We start from the raw sequence: 19,263 nt of genomic DNA on the forward strand, positions 1-19,263 counted from the left end.
AGATGCCTAGAAGAAAGTATGTTCCTGTTGCTGCTCTCTTGTGGTACTGTGTACGTTACAACTACTACGTGAGGAACTCTGGCCTGTTTCCTGTAGCTGCTCACTTGGGTTGTCGGTTGACCTTTGATATGTAGGTCAAGGCTGATGGTTACGTCAATATTCTTCCTGTCTTTTATTACCTTCCATCTCTGGCTCATTACTATATTTGATCAGCTGTAAAGCTTAGATCACGAATGTAGTGCCTACATAACTGTGTAAAAGTCTTATTGAAGTGACATACCATCATGTAACTGCCTACATAACTGTACTGTGTTAAAGTCTTCTTCTAATGACCTAATATCGTCCTAGGACCCACGCAGGTTACCAGAAGAAAAAGACAAGCTGCCCAGAGAATGAGCGGTACCGACAAGTCGAGCATCGCCGTGGACTGGTCCAAGCTTCTCAGTAACTCCACCTTCACAAAATGGGACATGTTGAACTCTAGTGGAGCCGGCAGGTAGATAGGACATGTTGAACACTAGTGGAGCCGGCAGGTAGATGGGACATGTTGAACACTAGTGGAGCCGGCAGGTAGATGGGACATGTTGAACACTAGTGGAGCCGGCAGGTAGATGGGACATGTTGAACTCTAGTGGAGCCGGCAGCCGGCAGGTAGATGGGACATGTTGAACACTAGTGGAGCCGGCAGGTAGATGGTACATGTTGAACACTAGTGGAGCCGGCAGGTAGATGGGACATGTTGAACACTAGTGAAGCCGGCAGGTAGATGGGACATGTTGAACACTAGTGGAGCCGGCAGGTAGATGGGACATGTTGAACACTAGTGAAGCCGGCAGGTAGATAGGACATGTTGAACCCTAGTGGAGCCGGCAGGTAGATGGGACATGTTGAACACTAGTGGAACCGGCAGCCGGCAGGTAGATGTGACATGTTGAACACTAGTGGAGCCGGCAGGTAGATGGGACATGTTGAACTCTAGTGGAGCCGGCAGGTAGATGGGACATGTTGAACACTAGTGGAGCCGGCAGGTAGATAGGACATGTTGAACACTAGTGGAGCCGGCAGGTAGATGGGACATGTTGAACTCTAGTGAAGCCGGCAGGTAGATAGGACATGTTGAGCTCTAGTGGAGCCGGCAGGTAGATAGGACATGTTGAACTCTAGTGGAGCCGGCAGGTAGATGGGACATGTTGAACACTAGTGGAGCCGGTAGGTAGATGGGACATGTTGAACTCTAGTGGAGCCGGCAGGTAGATGGGACATGTTGAACACTAGTGGAGCCGGCAGGTAGATGGGACATGTTGAACACTAGTGGAGCCGGCAGGTAGATGGGACATGTTGAACTCTAGTGGAGCCGGCAGGTAGATGGGACATGTTGAACACTAGTGGAGCCGGCAGGTAGATGTGACATGTTGAACACTAATGGAGCCGGCAGGTAGATGGGACATGTTGAACACTAGTGGAGCCGGCAGCCGGCAGGTAGATGTGACATGTTGAACACTAGTGGAGCCGGCAGGTAGATGGGACATGTTGAACACTAGTGGAGCTGGCAGGTAGATGGGACATGTTGAACACTAGTGAAGCCGGCAGGTAGATAGGACATGTTGAACCCTAGTGGAGCCGGCAGGTAGATGGGACATGTTGAACACTAGTGGAACCGGCAGCCGGCAGGTAGATGTGACATGTTGAACACTAGTGGAGCCGGCAGGTAGATGGGACATGTTGAACACTAGTGGAGCCGGCAGGTAGATGGGACATGTTGAACACTAGTAGAGCCGGCAGGTAGATGGGACATGTTGAACACTAGTGGAGCCGGCAGGTAGATGGGACATGTTGAACACTAGTAGAGCCGGCAGGTAGATGGGACATGTTGAACTCTAGTGAAGCCGGCAGGTAGATAGGACATGTTGAACTCTAGTGGAGCCGGCAGGTAGATGGGACATGTTGAACACTAGTGGAGCCGGCAGGTAGATGGGACATGTTGAACACTAGTGGAGCCGGCAGGTAGATGGGACATGTTGAACACTAGTGGAGCCGGCAGGTAGATGGTACATGTTGAACACTAGTGGAGCCGGCAGGTAGATGGGACATGTTGAACACTAGTGGAGCCGGCAGGTAGATGGGACATGTTGAACACTAGTGGAGCCGGCAGGTAGATGGGACATGTTGAACACTAGTGGAGCCGGCAGGTAGATAGGACATGTTGAACACTAGTGGAGCCGGCAGGTAGATGTGACATGTTGAACACTAGTGGAGCCGGCAGGCAGATGGGACATGTTGAACTCTAGTGGAGCCGGCAGCCGGCAGGTAGATGTGACATGTTGAACACTAGTGGAGCCGGCAGGTAGATGTGACATGTTGAACTCTAGTGGAGCCGGCAGGTAGATGGGACATGTTGAACTCTAGTGGAGCCGGCAGGTAGATGGGACATGTTGAACACTAGTGGATCCGGCAGCCGGCAGGTAGATGTGACATGTTGAACACTAGTGGAGCCGGCAGGTAGATGTGACATGTTGAACTCTTGTGGAGCCGGCAGGTAGATGGGACATGTTGAACACTAGTGGAGCCGGTAGGTAGATGGGACATGTTGAACTCTAGTGGAGCCGGCAGGTAGATGGGACATGTTGAACACTAGTGGAGCCGGCAGGTAGATGGGACATGTTGAACACTAGTGGAGCCGGCAGGTAGATGGGACATGTTGAACTCTAGTGGAGCCGGCAGGTAGATGGGACATGTTGAACACTAGTGGAGCCGGCAGGTAGATGGGACATGTTGAACACTAGTGGAGCCGGCAGCCGGCAGGTAGATGGGACATGTTGAACCCTAGTGGAGCCGGCAGCCGGCAGGTAGATGGGACATGTTGAACTCTAGTGGAGCCGGCAGGTAGATGGGACATGTTTAACACTAGTGGAGCCGGCAGGTAGATGGGACATGTTGAACACTAGTGGAGCCGGCAGGTAGATGTGACATGATGAACTCTAGTGGAGCCGGCAGGTAGATGGGACATGTTGAACACTAGTGGAGCCGGCAGGCAGATGGGACATGTTGAACTCTAGTGGAGCCGGCAGCCGGCAGGTAGATGTGACATGTTGAACACTAGTGGAGCCGGCAGGTAGATGTGACATGTTGAACACTAGTGGAGCCGGCAGGTAGATGGGACATGTTGAACACTAGTGGAGCCGGCAGGTAGATGGGACATGTTGAACACTAGTGGAGCCGGCAGCCGGCAGGTAGATGGGACATGCTGAACTCTTGTGGAGCCGGCAGGTAGATGGGACATGTTTAACACTAGTGGAGCCGGCAGGTAGATGGGACATGTTGAACACTAGTGGAGCCGGCAGCCGGCAGGTAGATGTGACATGTTGAACTCTAGTGGAGCCGGCAGGTAGATGAGACATGTTGAACTCTAGTGGAGCCGGCAGGTAGATGGGACATGTTGAACACTAGTGGATCCGGCAGCCGGCAGGTAGATGTGACATGTTGAACACTAGTGGAGCCGGCAGGTAGATGTGACATGTTGAACTCTTGTGGAGCCGGCAGGTAGATGGGACATGTTGAACACTAGTGGAGCCGGCAGCCAGCAGGTAGATGGGACATGTTGAACCCTAGTGGAGCCGGCAGGTAGATGGGACATGTTGAACACTAGTGGAACCGGCAGCCGGCAGGTAGATGGGACATGTTGAACACTAGTGGAGCCGGCAGGTAGATGGGACATGTTGAACTCTAGTGGAGCCGGCAGGTAGATGGGACATGTTGAACACTAGTGGAGCCGGCAGGTAGATGGGACATGTTGAACACTAGTGGAGCCGGCAGCCGGCAGGTAGATGGGACATGTTGAACACTAGTGGAGCCGGCAGCCGGCAGGTAGATGGGACATGTTGAACTCTAGTGGAGCCGGCAGGTAGATGGGACATGTTGAACTCTAGTGGAGCCGGCAGGTAGATGGGACATTTTGAACTCTAGTGGAGCCGGCAGGTAGATGGGACATGTTGAACTCTAGTGGAGCCGGCAGGTAGATGGGACATGTTGAACACTAGTGGAGCCGGCAGGTAGATGGGACATGTTGAAGTGTAGTGGAGCCGGCAGGTAGATGAGACATGTTGAACACTAGTGGAGCCGGCAGGTAGATGGGACATGTTGAACACTAGTGGAGCCGGCAGCCGGCAGGTAAATGGGACATGTTGAACCCTAGTGGAGCCGACAGCCGGCAGGTAGATGGGACATGTTGAACTCTAGTGGAGCCGGCAGGTAGATTGGACATGTTGAACTCTAGTGGAGCCGGCAGGTAGATGGGACATGTTGAACACTAGTGGAGCCGGCAGGTAGATAGGACATGTTGAACACTAGTGGAGCCGGCAGGTAGATGGGACATGTTGAACTCTAGTGGAGCCGGCAGGTAGATAGGACATGTTGAACACTAGTGGAGCCGGCAGGTAGATAGGACATGTTTAACACTAGTGGAGCCGGCAGATAGATAGGACATGTTGAACACTAGTGGAGCCAGCAGGTAGATGGGACATGTTGAACTCTAGTGGAGCCGGCAGGTAGATGGGACATGTTGAACTCTAGTGGAGCCGGCAGGTAGATGGGACATGTTGAACTCTAGTGGAGCCGGCAGGTAGATGGGACATGTTAAACTCTTGTGGAGCCGGCAGGTAGATGGGACATGTTGAACACTAGTGGAGCCGGCAGGTAGATGGGACATTTTGAACTCTAGTCGAGCCGGCAGGTAGATGGGACATGTTGAACTCTAGTGGAGCCGGCAGGTAGATAGGACATGTTGAACACTAGTGGAGCCGGCAGCCGGCAGGTAGATGTGACATGTTGAACTCAAGTGGAGCCGGCAGGTAGATGGGACATGTTGAACACTAGTGGAGCCGGCAGGTAGATAGGACATGTTGAACTCTAGTGGAGCCGGCAGGTAGATAGGACATGTTGAACTCTAGTGGAGCCGGCAGGTAGATAGGACATGTTGAACACTAGTGGAGCCGGCAGGCAGATGGGACATGTTGAACTCTAGTGGAGCCGGCAGGTAGATGGGACATGTTGAACACTAGTGGAGCCGGCAGGTAGATGGGACATGTTGAACACTAGTGGAGCCGGCAGCCGGCAGGTAAATGGGACATGTTGAACCCTAGTGGAGCCGGCAGCCGGCAGGTAGATGGGACATGTTGAACTCTAGTGGAGCCGGCAGGTAGATGGGACATGTTGAACTCTAGTGGAGCCGGCAGGTAGATGGGACATGTTGAACACTAGTGGAGCCGGCAGGTAGATAGGACATGTTGAACACTAGTGGAGCCGGCAGGCAGATGGGACATGTTGAACACTAGTGGAGCCGGCAGGTAGATGGGACATGTTGAACTCTAGTGGAGCCGGCAGGTAGATGGGACATGTTGAACTCTAGTGGAGCCGGCAGGTAGATGGGACATGTTGAACACTAGTGGAGCCGGCAGGTAGATAGGACATGTTGAACACTAGTGGAGCCGGCAGGCAGATGGGACATGTTGAACTCTAGTGGAGCCGGCAGGTAGATGGGACATGTTGAACACTAGTGGAGCCGGCAGGTAGATGGGACATGTTGAACACTAGTGGAGCCGGCAGGTAGATGGGACATGTTGAACACTAGTGGAGCCGGCAGCCGGCAGGTAAATGGGACATGTTGAACCCTAGTGGAGCCGGCAGCCGGCAGGTAGATGGGACATGTTGAACTCTAGTGGAGCCGGCAGGTAGATGGGACATGTTGAACTCTAGTGGAGCCGGCAGGTAGATGGGACATGTTGAACACTAGTGGAGCCGGCAGGTAGATAGGACATGTTGAACACTAGTGGAGCCGGCAGGTAGATGGGACATGTTGAACTCTAGTGGAGCCAGCAGGTAGATGGGACATGTTGAACACTAGTGGAGCCGGCAGGTAGATGGTACATGTTGAACACTAGTGGAGCCGGCAGGTAGATGGGACATGTTGAACTCTAGTGGAGCCGGCAGGTAGATGGGATATGTTGAACTCTAGTGGAGCCGGCAGGTAGATGGGACATGTTGAACACTAGTGGAGCCGGCAGCCGGCAGGTAGATGGGACATGTTGAACACTAGTGGAGCCGGCAGCCGGCAGGTAGATGGGACATGTTGAACACTAGTGGAGCCGGCAGCCGGCAGGTAGATGGGACATGTTGAACTCTAGTGGAGCCGGCAGGTAGATGGGACATGTTGAACACTAGTGGAGCCGGCAGGTAGATAGGACATGTTGAACACTAGTGGAGCCGGCAGGTAGATAGGACATGTTGAACACTAGTGGAGCCGGCAGGTAGATGGGACATGTTGAACTCTAGTGGAGCCGGCAGGTAGATGGGACATGTTGAACTCTAGTGGAGCCGGCAGGTAGATGGGACATGTTGAACTCTAGTGGAGCCGGCAGGTAGATAGGACATGTTGAACACTAGTGGAGCCGGCAGCCGGCAGGTAGATGTGACATGTTGAACTCAAGTGGAGCCGGCAGGCAGATGGGACATGTTGAACTCTAGTGAAGCCGGCAGGTAGATGGGACATGTTGAACACTAGTAGAGCCGGCAGCCGGCAGGTAGATGGGACATGTTGAACTCTAGTGGAGCCGGCAGGTAGACGGGACATGTTGAACACTAGTGGAGCCGGCAGGTAGATGGGACATGTTGAACTCTAGATGCAAGAGATGACTATTTCTGAGGTGGATCTCTTCACGTATCTTGGAAGTGTAGTAAACAAGGATGGGGGAACAAATGAGGACATCAAAAACTGTATTAACAAGGTCAAGTACACATCCAACATCTTCCGCACCACATGGACATCGACAGCACTGTCTAATCTTTCCAAATAGGACTGTATAACAGCAATCTGAAATCTGTTCTCTTATTTGTGGAGAATAACAAAAACTAAAAACATCCGACTTTTATTAACAGATGCCTCCGCCTCATATTGAATATCAGGTTTAAGGAAAACAAATTACAATGCCGAAATGCTTAGAAAAACTGAGAGGACCCATTGGCAAAGAAATACAAAGCGTAAAATGGGGATGAATTGGACACACCTTGAGTAAACCAACAAGCAACATCACCAGACAGGCGCAATACGGGAATCTCCAAAGAAAGAGAAAAGTAGGTAGGCTAAAACAAACTGTCGTTGAAGCAGAAGCAGCCGGAATGGGCACAACTTAAAGGAATCGTCCGAAACAGAGAACGATGGAGAGGTGTGGTCCCACAAGGGATCCATGGGATATATATATATATATATATATATATATATATGTATGTATATATATATATATATATATATATATATATATATATATATATATATATATATATATATATATATATATATATACATAATATACAGAGAGAGGGAAAGAGATAGATATGGAGAGAGAGCGAGAGAGATGTATATATGATAGCTGCAAAAGTGTCACGATCAATAGAATGTTTGTGAACTGTCCCAACAACACACGGTCTGTTCTGCCCTCAGTTTCTACCAAACAAAAGACGATGAGTATGAGGCCACCATGACGTACGCGTACATCACCGCCATATTGAATTCTTCCACCGTCGAGCCAGCGGGTCATCAGAAAAAAGATTTCATCGCCTCCTGCAAGTTTGGCGGATATTATTGTTCACCTATGTAACTAATTATCTTTCTAATTAACTCTTGAGTGTGACGACATTTAAAGTATTTCATAGCATTGACGCAATAAGATGACACTAAAAAAAAACACTATACAAAACACATTAATTAAATAATAATAAAAAAAATTTACAGTTATTAATGTACCAAAGTGACACAATGCACACGCTAAAAAAGGAACTAGACCTAGTAACTTATTTTTCTGCAGGAACTTTACATATTTCCACAATCACAAATACGGCAACTGTTACACGTTTAATTCTCGTCATGTGGAAGGTACTCTGACGACTCGCTTCCCAGGACCGACATACGGTAAGTTTTACATAGGGTATGTTTCATAACATATTCACAGCGTTGACTTGCGGAAAGTTTTACATAGGGTATGTTTCATAACATATTCACAGCGTTGACTTGCGGAAAGTTTTACATAGGGTATGTTTCATAACATATTCACAGCGTTGACTTGCGGAAAGTTTTACATAGGGTATGTTTCATAACATATTCACAGCGTTGACTTGCGGAAAGATTTACATAGGGTATGTTTCATAACATATTCACAGCGTTGACTTGCGGTATGTTTTACATAGGGTAAGTTTCATAACATATTCACAGAGCTGTTCATGTATTATAATCTTATGTTCAGGGCTGATCTTGGAGCTGTTCATGTATTATAATCGTACGTTCAGGACTGATTTTGTAGCTGTTCATGTATTATAATCTTATGTTGAGGGCTGATCTTGGAGCTGTTCATGTATTATAATCTTATGTTCAGGGCTGATCTTGGAGCTGTTCATGTATTATAATCTTATGTTCAGGGCTGATTTTGTAGCTGTTCATGTGTTATAATCTTATGTTCAGGGCTGATCTTAGAGCTGTTCATTAACCAGCAAGAATACATTGCGAATCTGGCCAGCGAGGCTGGAGCACGCATCATCATCCACAAGAAGGGGACGATTCCATTCCCTGAAGACGAGGGCATCTCGGTCATACCGGGTCGCTCTAGCTCGATTGGCATAAAGCAGGTGAGAGAATGCTGTATAACAAACTACAGTATAACAAACTACAGTATAACAAACTACAGTATAACAAACTACAGTATAACAAACTACAGTATAACAAACTACAGTATAACAAACTACAGTATAACAAACTACAGTATAACAAACTACAGTATAACAAACTACAGTATAACAAACTACAGTATAACAAACTACAGTATAACAAACTACAGTATAACAAACTACAGTATAACAAACTACAGTATAACAAACTACAGTATAACAAACTACAGTATAACAAACTACAGTATAACAAACTACAGTATAACAAACTACAATATAACAAACTACAGTATAACAAACTACAGTATAACAAACTACAGTATAACAAACTACAGTATAACAAACTACAGTATAACAAACTACAGTATAACAAACTACAGTATAACAAACTACAATATAACAAACTACAGTATAACAAACTACAGTATAACAAACTACAATATAACAAACTACAGTATAACAAACTACAGTATAACAAACTACAGTATAACAAACTACAGTATAACAAACTACAGTATAACAAACCACAGTATAACAAACTACAATATAATAAACTACAGTAAAACAAACTACAGTACAACAAACTACAGTATAACAAACTACAATATAACAAACTACAATATAACAAACTACAGTATAACAAACTACAGTATAACAAACTACAATATAACAAACTACAGTATAACAAACCACAGTATAACAAACTACAATATAATAAACTACAGTAAAACAAACTACAGTACAACAAACTACAGTATAGCAAACTACAATATAATAAACTACAGTAAAACAAACTACAGTACAACAAACTACAGTATAACAAACTACAATATAATAAACTACAGTAAAACAAACTACAGTACAACAAACTACAGTATAACAAACTACAGTATAACAAACTACAGTATAACAAACTACAGTATAACAAACTACAGTATAACAAACTACAGTATAACAAACTACAATATTGCTGATGATGTTTGTAAAACAGCGAGATCGCCAGAGGTTTGGGGTTTACATACCTCTCTATGGTATTGTCTTTAGTGGAATTCACTTTCCGGGGGTGTGTAGATGTGTGTAGAGGTGGAGGTGAGTATGAAATAGGTGTGTTTGAATCTTGCAGGTGTCATACTCTCGACTACCGCCTCCCCATGTGTTTGAATCTTGCAGGTATCGTACTCTCGACTACCACCTCCCCATGTGTTTGAATTTTGCAGGTGTCATACTCTCGACTACCACCTCCCCATGTGTTTGAATCTTGCAGGTGTCATACTCTCGACTACCACCTCCCCATGTGTTTGAATCTTGCAGGTGTCATACTCTCGACTACCACCTCCCCATGTGTTTGAATCTTGCAGGTGTCATACTCTCGACTACCACCTCCCCATGTGTTTGAATCTTGCAGGTGTCATACTCTCGATTACCACCTCCCCATGGTGTGTGCGGGTATGAAGCGAAGACAACGGATTACTATGTGCACTATCTGGGCACTTCTCACAGTAAACTCTCTTGTCTCAAGTCATGCTACCAAGACATCATCATGGAGTACTGCGCATGTGCCGTGACCTTCTTTTACATCATTCCCAACGTGACCATTTGCAACATGACGGATCCAATAACCGGTTGGTTTGTTCTCCCTTGTGCACATTTTTATCTTCATTTTCAAGTAATGTATTGATTATAAAATGCCGTTCCAATTAATTATTAAACGCCTTTTGAAATTATCCAAAATGAATAAATTCACTTCGAGGGCCTTAATTGATGAACTAACGAGAATAATACCAGGAGAAAACAGGTAACACTTGTTTTAAATAAATGATCTTACATGAGAGATCTTTCATTTAGGCGTCACAATCGGCTACCAATGGGCGATAATTTTAAAAACTTACTTGCCAGATATTTGATGTATATTTTCATTCGGGCCAAGGCACATTCCAGTGCCCTCTCGTGTTATTGTGTATTTGACCGTGTAGACATGTTGTGTGTGTAGACATGTTGTGTATTAGACCGTGTAGACATGTTGTGTATTTGACCGTGTAGACATGTTGTGTATTTGACCGTGTAGACATGTTGTGTATTTGACCCTGTAGACATGTTGTGTATTTGACCGTGTAGACATGTTGTGTATTTGACCCTGTAGACATGTTGTGTATTTGACCGTGTAGACATGTTGTGTGTGTAGACATGTTGTGTATTTGACCGTGTAGACATGTTGTGTATTTGACCGTGTAGACATGTTGTGTATTTAACCGTGTAGACATGTTGTGTATTTGACCGTGTAGACATGTTGTGTATTTGACCGTGTAGACATGTTGTGTATTTGACCGTGTGGGCATGTTGTGTATTTGACCGTGTAGGCATGTTGTGTATTTGACCGTGTAGACATGTTGTGTATTTGACCCTGTAGACATGTTGTGTATTTGACCCTGTAGACATGTTGTGTATTTGACCGTGTAGACATGTTGTGTATTTGACCGTGTAGACATGTTGTGTATTTGACCCTGTAGACATGTTGTGTATTTGACCCTGTAGACATGTTGTGTATTTGACCGTGTAGACATGTTGTGTATTTGACCCTGTAGACATGTTGTGTATTTGACCGTGTAGACATGTTGTGTGTGTAGACATGTTGTGTATTTGACCGTGTAGACATGTTGTGTATTTGACCGTGTAGACATGTTGTGTATTTAACCGTGTAGACATGTTGTGTATTTGACCGTGTAGACATGTTGTGTATTTGACCGTGTCGACATGTTGTGTATTTGACCGTGTGGACATGTTGTGTGTAGACATGTTGTGTATTTGACCGTTTAGACATGTTATGTATTTGACCGTGTGGACATGTTGTGTATTTGACCGTGTAGACATGTTGTGTATTTGACCGTGTCGACATGTTGTGTATTTGACCGTGTGGACATGTTGTGTGTAGACATGTTGTGTATTTGACCGTTTAGACATGTTATGTATTTGACCGTGTGGACATGTTGTGTATTTGACCGTGTAGACATGTTGTGTATTTGACCGTGTAGACATGTTGTGTATTTGACCGTGTAGACATGTTGTGTATTTGACCGTGTAGACATGTTGTGTATTTGACCGTGTGGGCATGTTGTGTATTTGACCGTGTGTGTATTTGACCGTGTAGACATGTTGTGTATTTGACCGTGTGGACATGTTGAGTATTTGACCGTGTGGACATGTTGAGTATTTGACCGTGTAGACATGTTGTGTATTTGACCAACAGAAAACTGTGTCAACAGCCTCCCATCTATCGCGTCAGAGCGATACAAGCTATGTGATGAAAAATGTCCTCAACCATGCGAGTAAGTAATTGGTGGCATAAATAAATATCTCATGTTTGGCTGGTAACTTGAGCAATATCACCAGTTGGTTTGTAACTTGAGCAATATCATCAGTTGGTTTGTTTTATATTATCAGTATCAGAAGGTGATCTTTATAAATAACACGAGTTGATCTTTGTTATATTATCAGTATCAGAAGGTGATCTTTATAAATAACACGAGTAGATCTTTGTTATATTATCAGTATCAGAAGGTGATCTTTATAAATAACACGAGTAGATCTTTGTTATATTATCAGTATCAGAAGGTGATCTTTATAAATAACACGAGTAATTTTATCTTTATCCGTTTCACCAGCTAATTTTAAGCTTTATCAATATCACTTAATGTTTATGTTATTAATTCACGCGTTGATTGTTAAATTTATCAACATATTGTATTGATCGTATAACTAAATTATCATCTCTTGCTGATGATGTTACATCATCATTAATTGTTACACATTACGTGATGTCATATGTTCGCGGTAAAATGTTATCGTTGTAGATGTTCCATTTGCTTAGTTGAAAAACATTTTAAAATAATTTGTTGAATATACTTAACATTTTAAAAACAAATTAATTGTACAAACCAGTCCATGTACCTTCCCAGGGAAACTCGTTACGAATTGTCGATATCACAAGCAGGCTGGCCTTCAACTAAGTACCAGGTTTGTATTGCTAGAGCACATGTGTATCACTACAACATATTTATAGTGGGACTTGTATGGGCTCTACATTCATTTTATAGTGGGACCAGCGTACCCGTCGTACTAGTCATACACACCAGAATGACGAACATTTGATAGTGTTCTCTTGTTTTCTAAATCTGAGTTATTTCAATGTAAACGATACAGGCTTTGTATTTTCTAAATCTGAGTTATTTCAATGTAAACGATACAGGCTTTGTATTTGTTGGATCTGGGTTAGTTGGGGCGCGGGTTTGTCTACACTACCTCCCAGACGCCTCAGAGCGTGCTGTATAAAAGCTTTGAGTGTTTGTTAGGTCACCCTCTCCCAGTGTTTCTTCCAGACTTATTTCTCCGGAAGGTGGGGGGGGGGGGGGGGGGAATTGAAATTTTCTGGGAGGGGGGACTAAAATTTCCGGGGGGGGGGGGGGCATTGTTATATATTTTCTATATAAAATCCATTTCTTTCGGGAGGGGGTGGTGGTCTCTCTTCCTCTCTTCTGGGAGGAGGGAGATCTCATCCCCCCCCCCCCGAAGAGATGCCTAGAAGAAACACCGCCCCCTCCCCTCGTAATGGTGAGGTAGAACACATCGGCGGCTGCCCAAACGTCAGGGGCATAGCTGGGTGCTCTCAGGAGCCATCGATTACACTACTGCAGGGGCGTCCCTGTTGCAGTTTAACAGTTGATTCAAGAAGTATCCCTGACTCTATTTGCAAAATTCTCAATCAATGGACCCCATGTACCAAATGACGATCCTGGTTAGATTTAGTCATCGATTTCAGTAGTCCACCACATCTTTAAAGCAAACGTAGGCATCATAGTGCTAATGGTGAAGCCTGGGTCATACGATTGCTGAGGTACGGGCGGTTTGACCGTTGTATCAAGTAGTACACTTGAGCCCTTGTGCTGGACGAACAATCAACGGATCTCAGGTGATGGGGTACTCTACTGCCATGTACCGCCCCTCCGAAATTGAATTTTTTTTTTAAAGCAGAAACCTTCCCAGGATTATTCTTAACAACTTCCAGTATCACGCCCATGTAGTAATGCATAAAAACAAATAACAGAACAAACACACTTACTTTCATATATGTGTATATATATATATATATATATATATATATATATATATATATATATATATGTGTGTGTGTGTGTGTGTGTATGTGTGTGTATTTATATATTTATATATTATACTTTATGATAATAACCTGTCTTGCTGGGTATAGATATTAATTATAATTATTTTCCAGGATTTCCTCCGAGAAAAACTAGGTCAAACAAACGCGTTATATATTCAGGCCGCCAACACGTGAGTTCAGGAATGTTTCTTTCACTTTCCCCTGTGCTGCTCTCACTTTTTACAGTTTTACAAAAAACAACTCAATCAAACAAAATAAAATTATGTAGGCCCATTTTTTTAATGAAACTAAATGAACATTTACTGACACACGCGAGGTCACTTTTTTGTTGTCATGATGTCACGTGGCTTCACAGTTTGTGTGTGTACACACATTGACATCAGTTTGTGTGTAGACAAATCGACATCAGATTGTGTGTACACACATTGACATCCGTTTGTGTGTGTACACACATTGACATCAGATTGTGTGTGTACACACATTGAGTTCAGATTGTGTGTGTACACACATTGACATCAGATTGTGTGTGTACACACATTGACATCCGTTTGTGTGTGTACACACATTGACATCAGATTGTGTGTGTACACACATTGACATCAGATTGTGTGTGTACACACATTGATATCAGATTGTGTGTGTACACACATTGACATCAGTTTGTGTGTGTACACACATTGACATCAGATTGTGTGTGTACACACATTGATATCAGATTGTGTGTGTACACACATTGACATCAGATTGTGTGTACACACATTGACATCAGATTGTGTGTGTACACACATTGATATCAGATTGTGTGTGTACACACATTGATATCAGATTGTGTGTGTACACACATTGACATCAGTTTGTGTGTACACACATTGACATCCGTTTGTGTGTACACACATTGAGTTCAGAGTGTGCGTGTACACACATTGGCATCGTGTAACTGACAGCCCATATGTCCCTGTGTAACTGACAGCCCATATGTCCCTGTGTAAATGACAAAAGCCCATATTTCACCTGCCTAATTTCCAGCCAAGACGAATTCACCAAGGTCCAGATCTACTACCAAGATCTCATCTACCAGCACGTTGAGCAGCAGAAAGCCTACGAGGTACGACTGTCCTTATGACGGGGGGGGGGGAGGGGGGGGCTACCACTGCTCCTATAGATAGAGTCTTACCACTTTTCTCACATCTGTTAAAGAAAAATGTAGACCTATTGACGTAGTACAGTTTTGTAGATATGGTAGCTCTGTTGTTGTGGAATAATAGGTATATATTGTTGAATAGACCTATTGATAAAAGTAGACAAATTGTAGAAGTAGACAAATTGTAGAAGTAGACAAATTGTAGAAGTAGACAAATTGTAGAAGTAGACAAATTGTAGAAGACAAATTCGCTTTTCACTTTTAAGATGTAAACCAGGGTGTAAAAATGTTAGTTTCATGAATTTAATTAATTAAATGAAATAGATCGGCGAGAAAAATTTTCAGAGGGTGGTTTTTCAAATTATGATCATAAGGATACATTTTTCGATGTTAAACATGATGTTTTCAGAGTAAGAATTGGATGATTATAATTGTTTTCAGAGTATGTATTTCATGATTATAATTATGTTTTCAGAGTATGAATTTAATGATTGTAATTATGTTTTCGGAATATGAATTGGATGATTATAATTAATGAATTGGATGATTACAATTATGTTTTCAGAGTATGAATTTGGTGATTATAATTATCTTTTCAGAGTATGAATTTGATTATTACAATTGTGTTTTCAGAGAATGAATTGGATGATTATAATTATGTTTTCAGATAATGAATTTGATGACTACAGTTGTGTTTTCAGAGTATGAATTTGATTATTACAATTATGTTTTCAGAGTATGAATTTGATGACTACAATTGTGTTTTCAGAGTATGAATTTGATTGTTACAGTTATGTTTTCAGAGAATGAATTTGATGACTACAATTGTGTTTTCAGAGTATGAATTTGATTGTTACAATTATGTTTTCAGAGAATGAATTTGATGACTACAATTGTGTTTTTCAGAGTATGAATTTGATTGTTACAATTGTGTTTTTCAGAGTATGAATTTGATTATTACAATTATGTTTTCAGAGTATGAATTTGATAAGCGACTTGGGAGGACAGCTGGGTTTGTGGTTAGGCCTGTCCGCCATCACTATCGGCGAGTTTTGTAGTTTTCTGTTCTCCATAGGACGGAGTCTACCTTCTAAGTGTTGTTCGGCAAAAACATCTCCGGTAAATTTATCGCATTCGTTAATAAAAGTGGGTCGGTAAATGTACAATTATTGTTGTAATTCGGTGGTTTTATATCGCATTTTAGTGGGTTAAACAATATAAACGAAATTAATGTGATCTGGTAGCTTTTTTGTTTTCGTTGTTTACGTCGGACTTAGATCTGTAATGTGCGAGCACTAGAGGGCAGTACACAGATCTAGATCGATGTATAACAAACTCAAAAGTAAAGCTTGGACTTCCTGACAACAACTGAGGCTGGACCTCACAGCGGGGAAAGTAAAGGCAACTGAGATCATGTTTTTTCAAACGGAAACTCTACTTCATCTGCCACATAAACAATCTGGTCTGAAAAAGTATGCGAGTTAAACGATCGTTTTAAAAAAAAACAGTTTCTTTTGTTTTGTTTTTTAATTGTTGGACGTTTCTGTGGGGAGCTGTATTGATCAGTGCACGAGAACAGACGTAATTTTTTTTTCCCCAGGGTCCAGGTACTTCGGTAACTTCAATTCAGCCTGTCATTCTGGAGGACCTGTATGACGACTTGAAGTCAGACGCTTGCCGTTATATTCAATCAGACACGGCTTTCCCTCAAAGTTCGGAATACTTCCCTTAAAACTGTAGTTCTAAGGGAAGAAGGAGGGTTTATTGACTGATTGCCTTCACGTTTTTCCTCTTCTGTCACCACAGATGTCACATATTTAAAAACTCAATTGACACTTGCTTGTACGTTGTTTCAATAACTAATAAACAGCTTATAGCAGAAGATTGTTTTGTTTCATTTTTCCAGGTGACCTGCAGTTAGGGGTCATCCATTTATGACGTCTACAAATATTTCGGATTTTAGACCCACCCGACCCCCTCCCTCCTCCAGCCCACACGCGTCTTCAGTGTGGAAGACCACAAAAATAAATAGATCACGCAAAACTTACTACCAATTTACTATTTCAATAACATGTATTGTGTACCTAATAACGGATGTACGGATTTAGTATTTTTTATATGGGGTCATCCATAAGTGACGTCACGCTTTTTTTTTTTACGATTTTTACCTTCCCCCCCCCCTCCCTCCGATACACGTCGTCACAAAAAGCCAGACCCCCCCCCTAAAATGACGTCACACATCACCCTACAACCCCCCACCCTCAAAATTGCTGTAGAATTTTTCTGAAAACATCGAGATTTTTCCAAAATCTTGTCAGAACGCTGTTAACGTAGTATTTTGATCAATTCCTATTAGATCTACAATTTATTGAAACCGTTTTCTAAAACGCGAAATGACGGCTAGAACTCGTTTTCTAACATTGCCTTTTTATAATGCAAAAGTGTGGCGTCACACCATCTGACCCCACCTCCCCTCTACGAGTCTGACGTCAATTATGGACGACCCCTAAAATTAGTGTTTATTATCAGGCCTAATTTTATCAAAAGTAGAATCTACAGGATGCATGCAGGATACGAATTTTATGTCTGTTTTAAAATATTAGTACTTCGACATTAAGTTCAACATGATGTGGACGTTCGCATGGACCCGAACCCCCCCCCTTCCCCCACCACCCTACGTTATACATGGATGACCCTTAACTGTGTACGAGTCTTGATGATCAGTAGTGCTATGTTATATTAAAGCCCGCAAATGATGATGGATCGAGCATACCCTGAGAACGGAAGAGTACAGCAGTGTGAGGCAAGCGTTAGAATAGTACCATCAAATTCCATGCAACTAGGTGTAGCTGCAGCTCTTAGCTTAAAGCGAATATATATATATATATATATATATATATATATATATATATATATATATATATATATATATATATATATATATATATATATATATATATATATATATATATATATATATACGAGAGAAATGACCCGTTGAGGAAGGATACAACGGGCGCTAGGGTTGATAGTGCTGTCTCTTTTCTCTAAACCAAAACCAAAATCACCACCTTCATTCAATTTAAGCGGAAACGGACAATGACAACGGATTTTTATCCAGAATCAGTACTTTAATCGGATTTATTCTTGATCTCCACTTAGTTACTGCACATTGATACTAATGTTACCGTTATTGAATAAATAAGTAAATAAATTTAAAAAAAATACCCCAACTTATCTCAATCATGAGAAAAGTCGCATTTAGAGTCTCTTTTAGGCGACTCTACTTGCCCTCCCCCCCCCCCCCCCCCCCCGCCCCACATACACACCTCAAAGCACATATACCGTCCCATTCAACGAAATATAATTATATACTTTGTTTCCAGTGTCCGCCCCCTCCCACAAAATTTCACCCCGACCCCGAAAATTTCAAGTACCCCCACCCCTCTCCGGGGAGGAAAAAGTATGAAAGAAACACTGGTCGCATTTGTAGATCATACAAACTAAAGGAAGAACCTGGGAAGGGTTTCGCCCCTACCAGAAGAGATGCATGAAAGAAACTGTGCACGCAAAAAACTTTTTAGATTAGAAAAAGTTCGGTTCCCAGAAAGAACCGCAACGGAAAAAAGCGCAACGGAAAAAAGCGCAAATAAAAAAGCGCAACGGAAATAAGCGCACACGGAAAAAAGCGCAAAGAGAAAAAAGCGCAAACGGAAAAAAGCGCAAAGAGAAAAAAGCGCACACAGAAAAAAGCGCAAAGAGAAAAAAGCGCAAACGGAAAAAAGCGCAAAGAGAAAAAAGCGCACACGGAAAAAAGCGCAAAGAGAAAAAAGCGCAAACAGAAAAAAGCGCAAAGAGAAAAAAGCGCACACAGAAAAAAGCGCAAACAGAAAAAAGCGCAAACAGAAAAAAGCGCAAACGGAAAAAAGCGCAAAGAGAAAAAAGCGCAAACGGAAAAAAGCGCAAACAGAAAAAAGCGCAAAGAGAAAAAAGCGCACACAGAAAAAAGCGCAAACAGAAAAAAGCGCACACGGAAAAAAGCGCAAAGAGAAAAAAGCGCAAACAGAAAAAAGCGCAAAGAGAAAAAAGCGCACACAGAAAAAAGCGCAAACAGAAAAAAGCGCAAACGGAAAAAAGCGCAAAGAGAAAAAAGCGCAAACGGAAAAAAGCGCAAACAGAAAAAAGCGCACACGGAAAAAAGCGCAAACGGAAAAAAGCGCAAACAGAAAAAAGCGCACAC

At 43.0% G+C, this 19,263-nt stretch overlaps 1 protein-coding gene across 1 annotated transcript; it reads left to right on the forward strand.

Moving 5' to 3' along the window:
- Positions 1 to 2: 2 nt before the first annotated feature.
- LOC131954455 (amiloride-sensitive sodium channel subunit beta-like) lies at positions 3 to 16,860 on the forward strand. The gene is made up of 12 exons (XM_059318148.1): positions 3 to 108; positions 349 to 496; positions 7,493 to 7,645; positions 7,857 to 7,960; positions 8,507 to 8,670; positions 10,115 to 10,331; positions 11,954 to 12,032; positions 12,663 to 12,720; positions 13,994 to 14,052; positions 14,909 to 14,987; positions 15,999 to 16,142; positions 16,624 to 16,860. The coding sequence occupies exons 1-12, from the start codon at positions 3 to 5 to the stop codon at positions 16,753 to 16,755; spliced, it is 1,443 nt and encodes a 480-aa protein (XP_059174131.1). The 3' UTR covers positions 16,756 to 16,860.
- The last annotated feature ends 2,403 nt before the right edge of the window (positions 16,861 to 19,263 follow it).

This window comes from Physella acuta, unplaced genomic scaffold (assembly GCF_028476545.2).
Source record: "Physella acuta isolate Inbredline_101_S28 unplaced genomic scaffold, ASM2847654v3 ptg000078l, whole genome shotgun sequence".
Classification (NCBI taxonomy): domain Eukaryota; kingdom Metazoa; phylum Mollusca; class Gastropoda; family Physidae; genus Physella; species Physella acuta.

Excerpts from the sequence above, each read along its gene's own strand:
- LOC131954455 (XM_059318148.1), top strand. The coding sequence starts at position 3 with ATGCCTAGAAGAAAGTATGTTCCTGTTGCTGCTCTCTTGTGGTACTGT. Across the intron at positions 7,646-7,856 it reads GGATATTATTGTTCACCTAT|GAACTTTACATATTTCCACA; the intron begins GTAACTAATTAT and ends ATTTTTCTGCAG. Across the intron at positions 14,053-14,908 it reads TATATTCAGGCCGCCAACAC|CCAAGACGAATTCACCAAGG; the intron begins GTGAGTTCAGGA and ends CCTAATTTCCAG.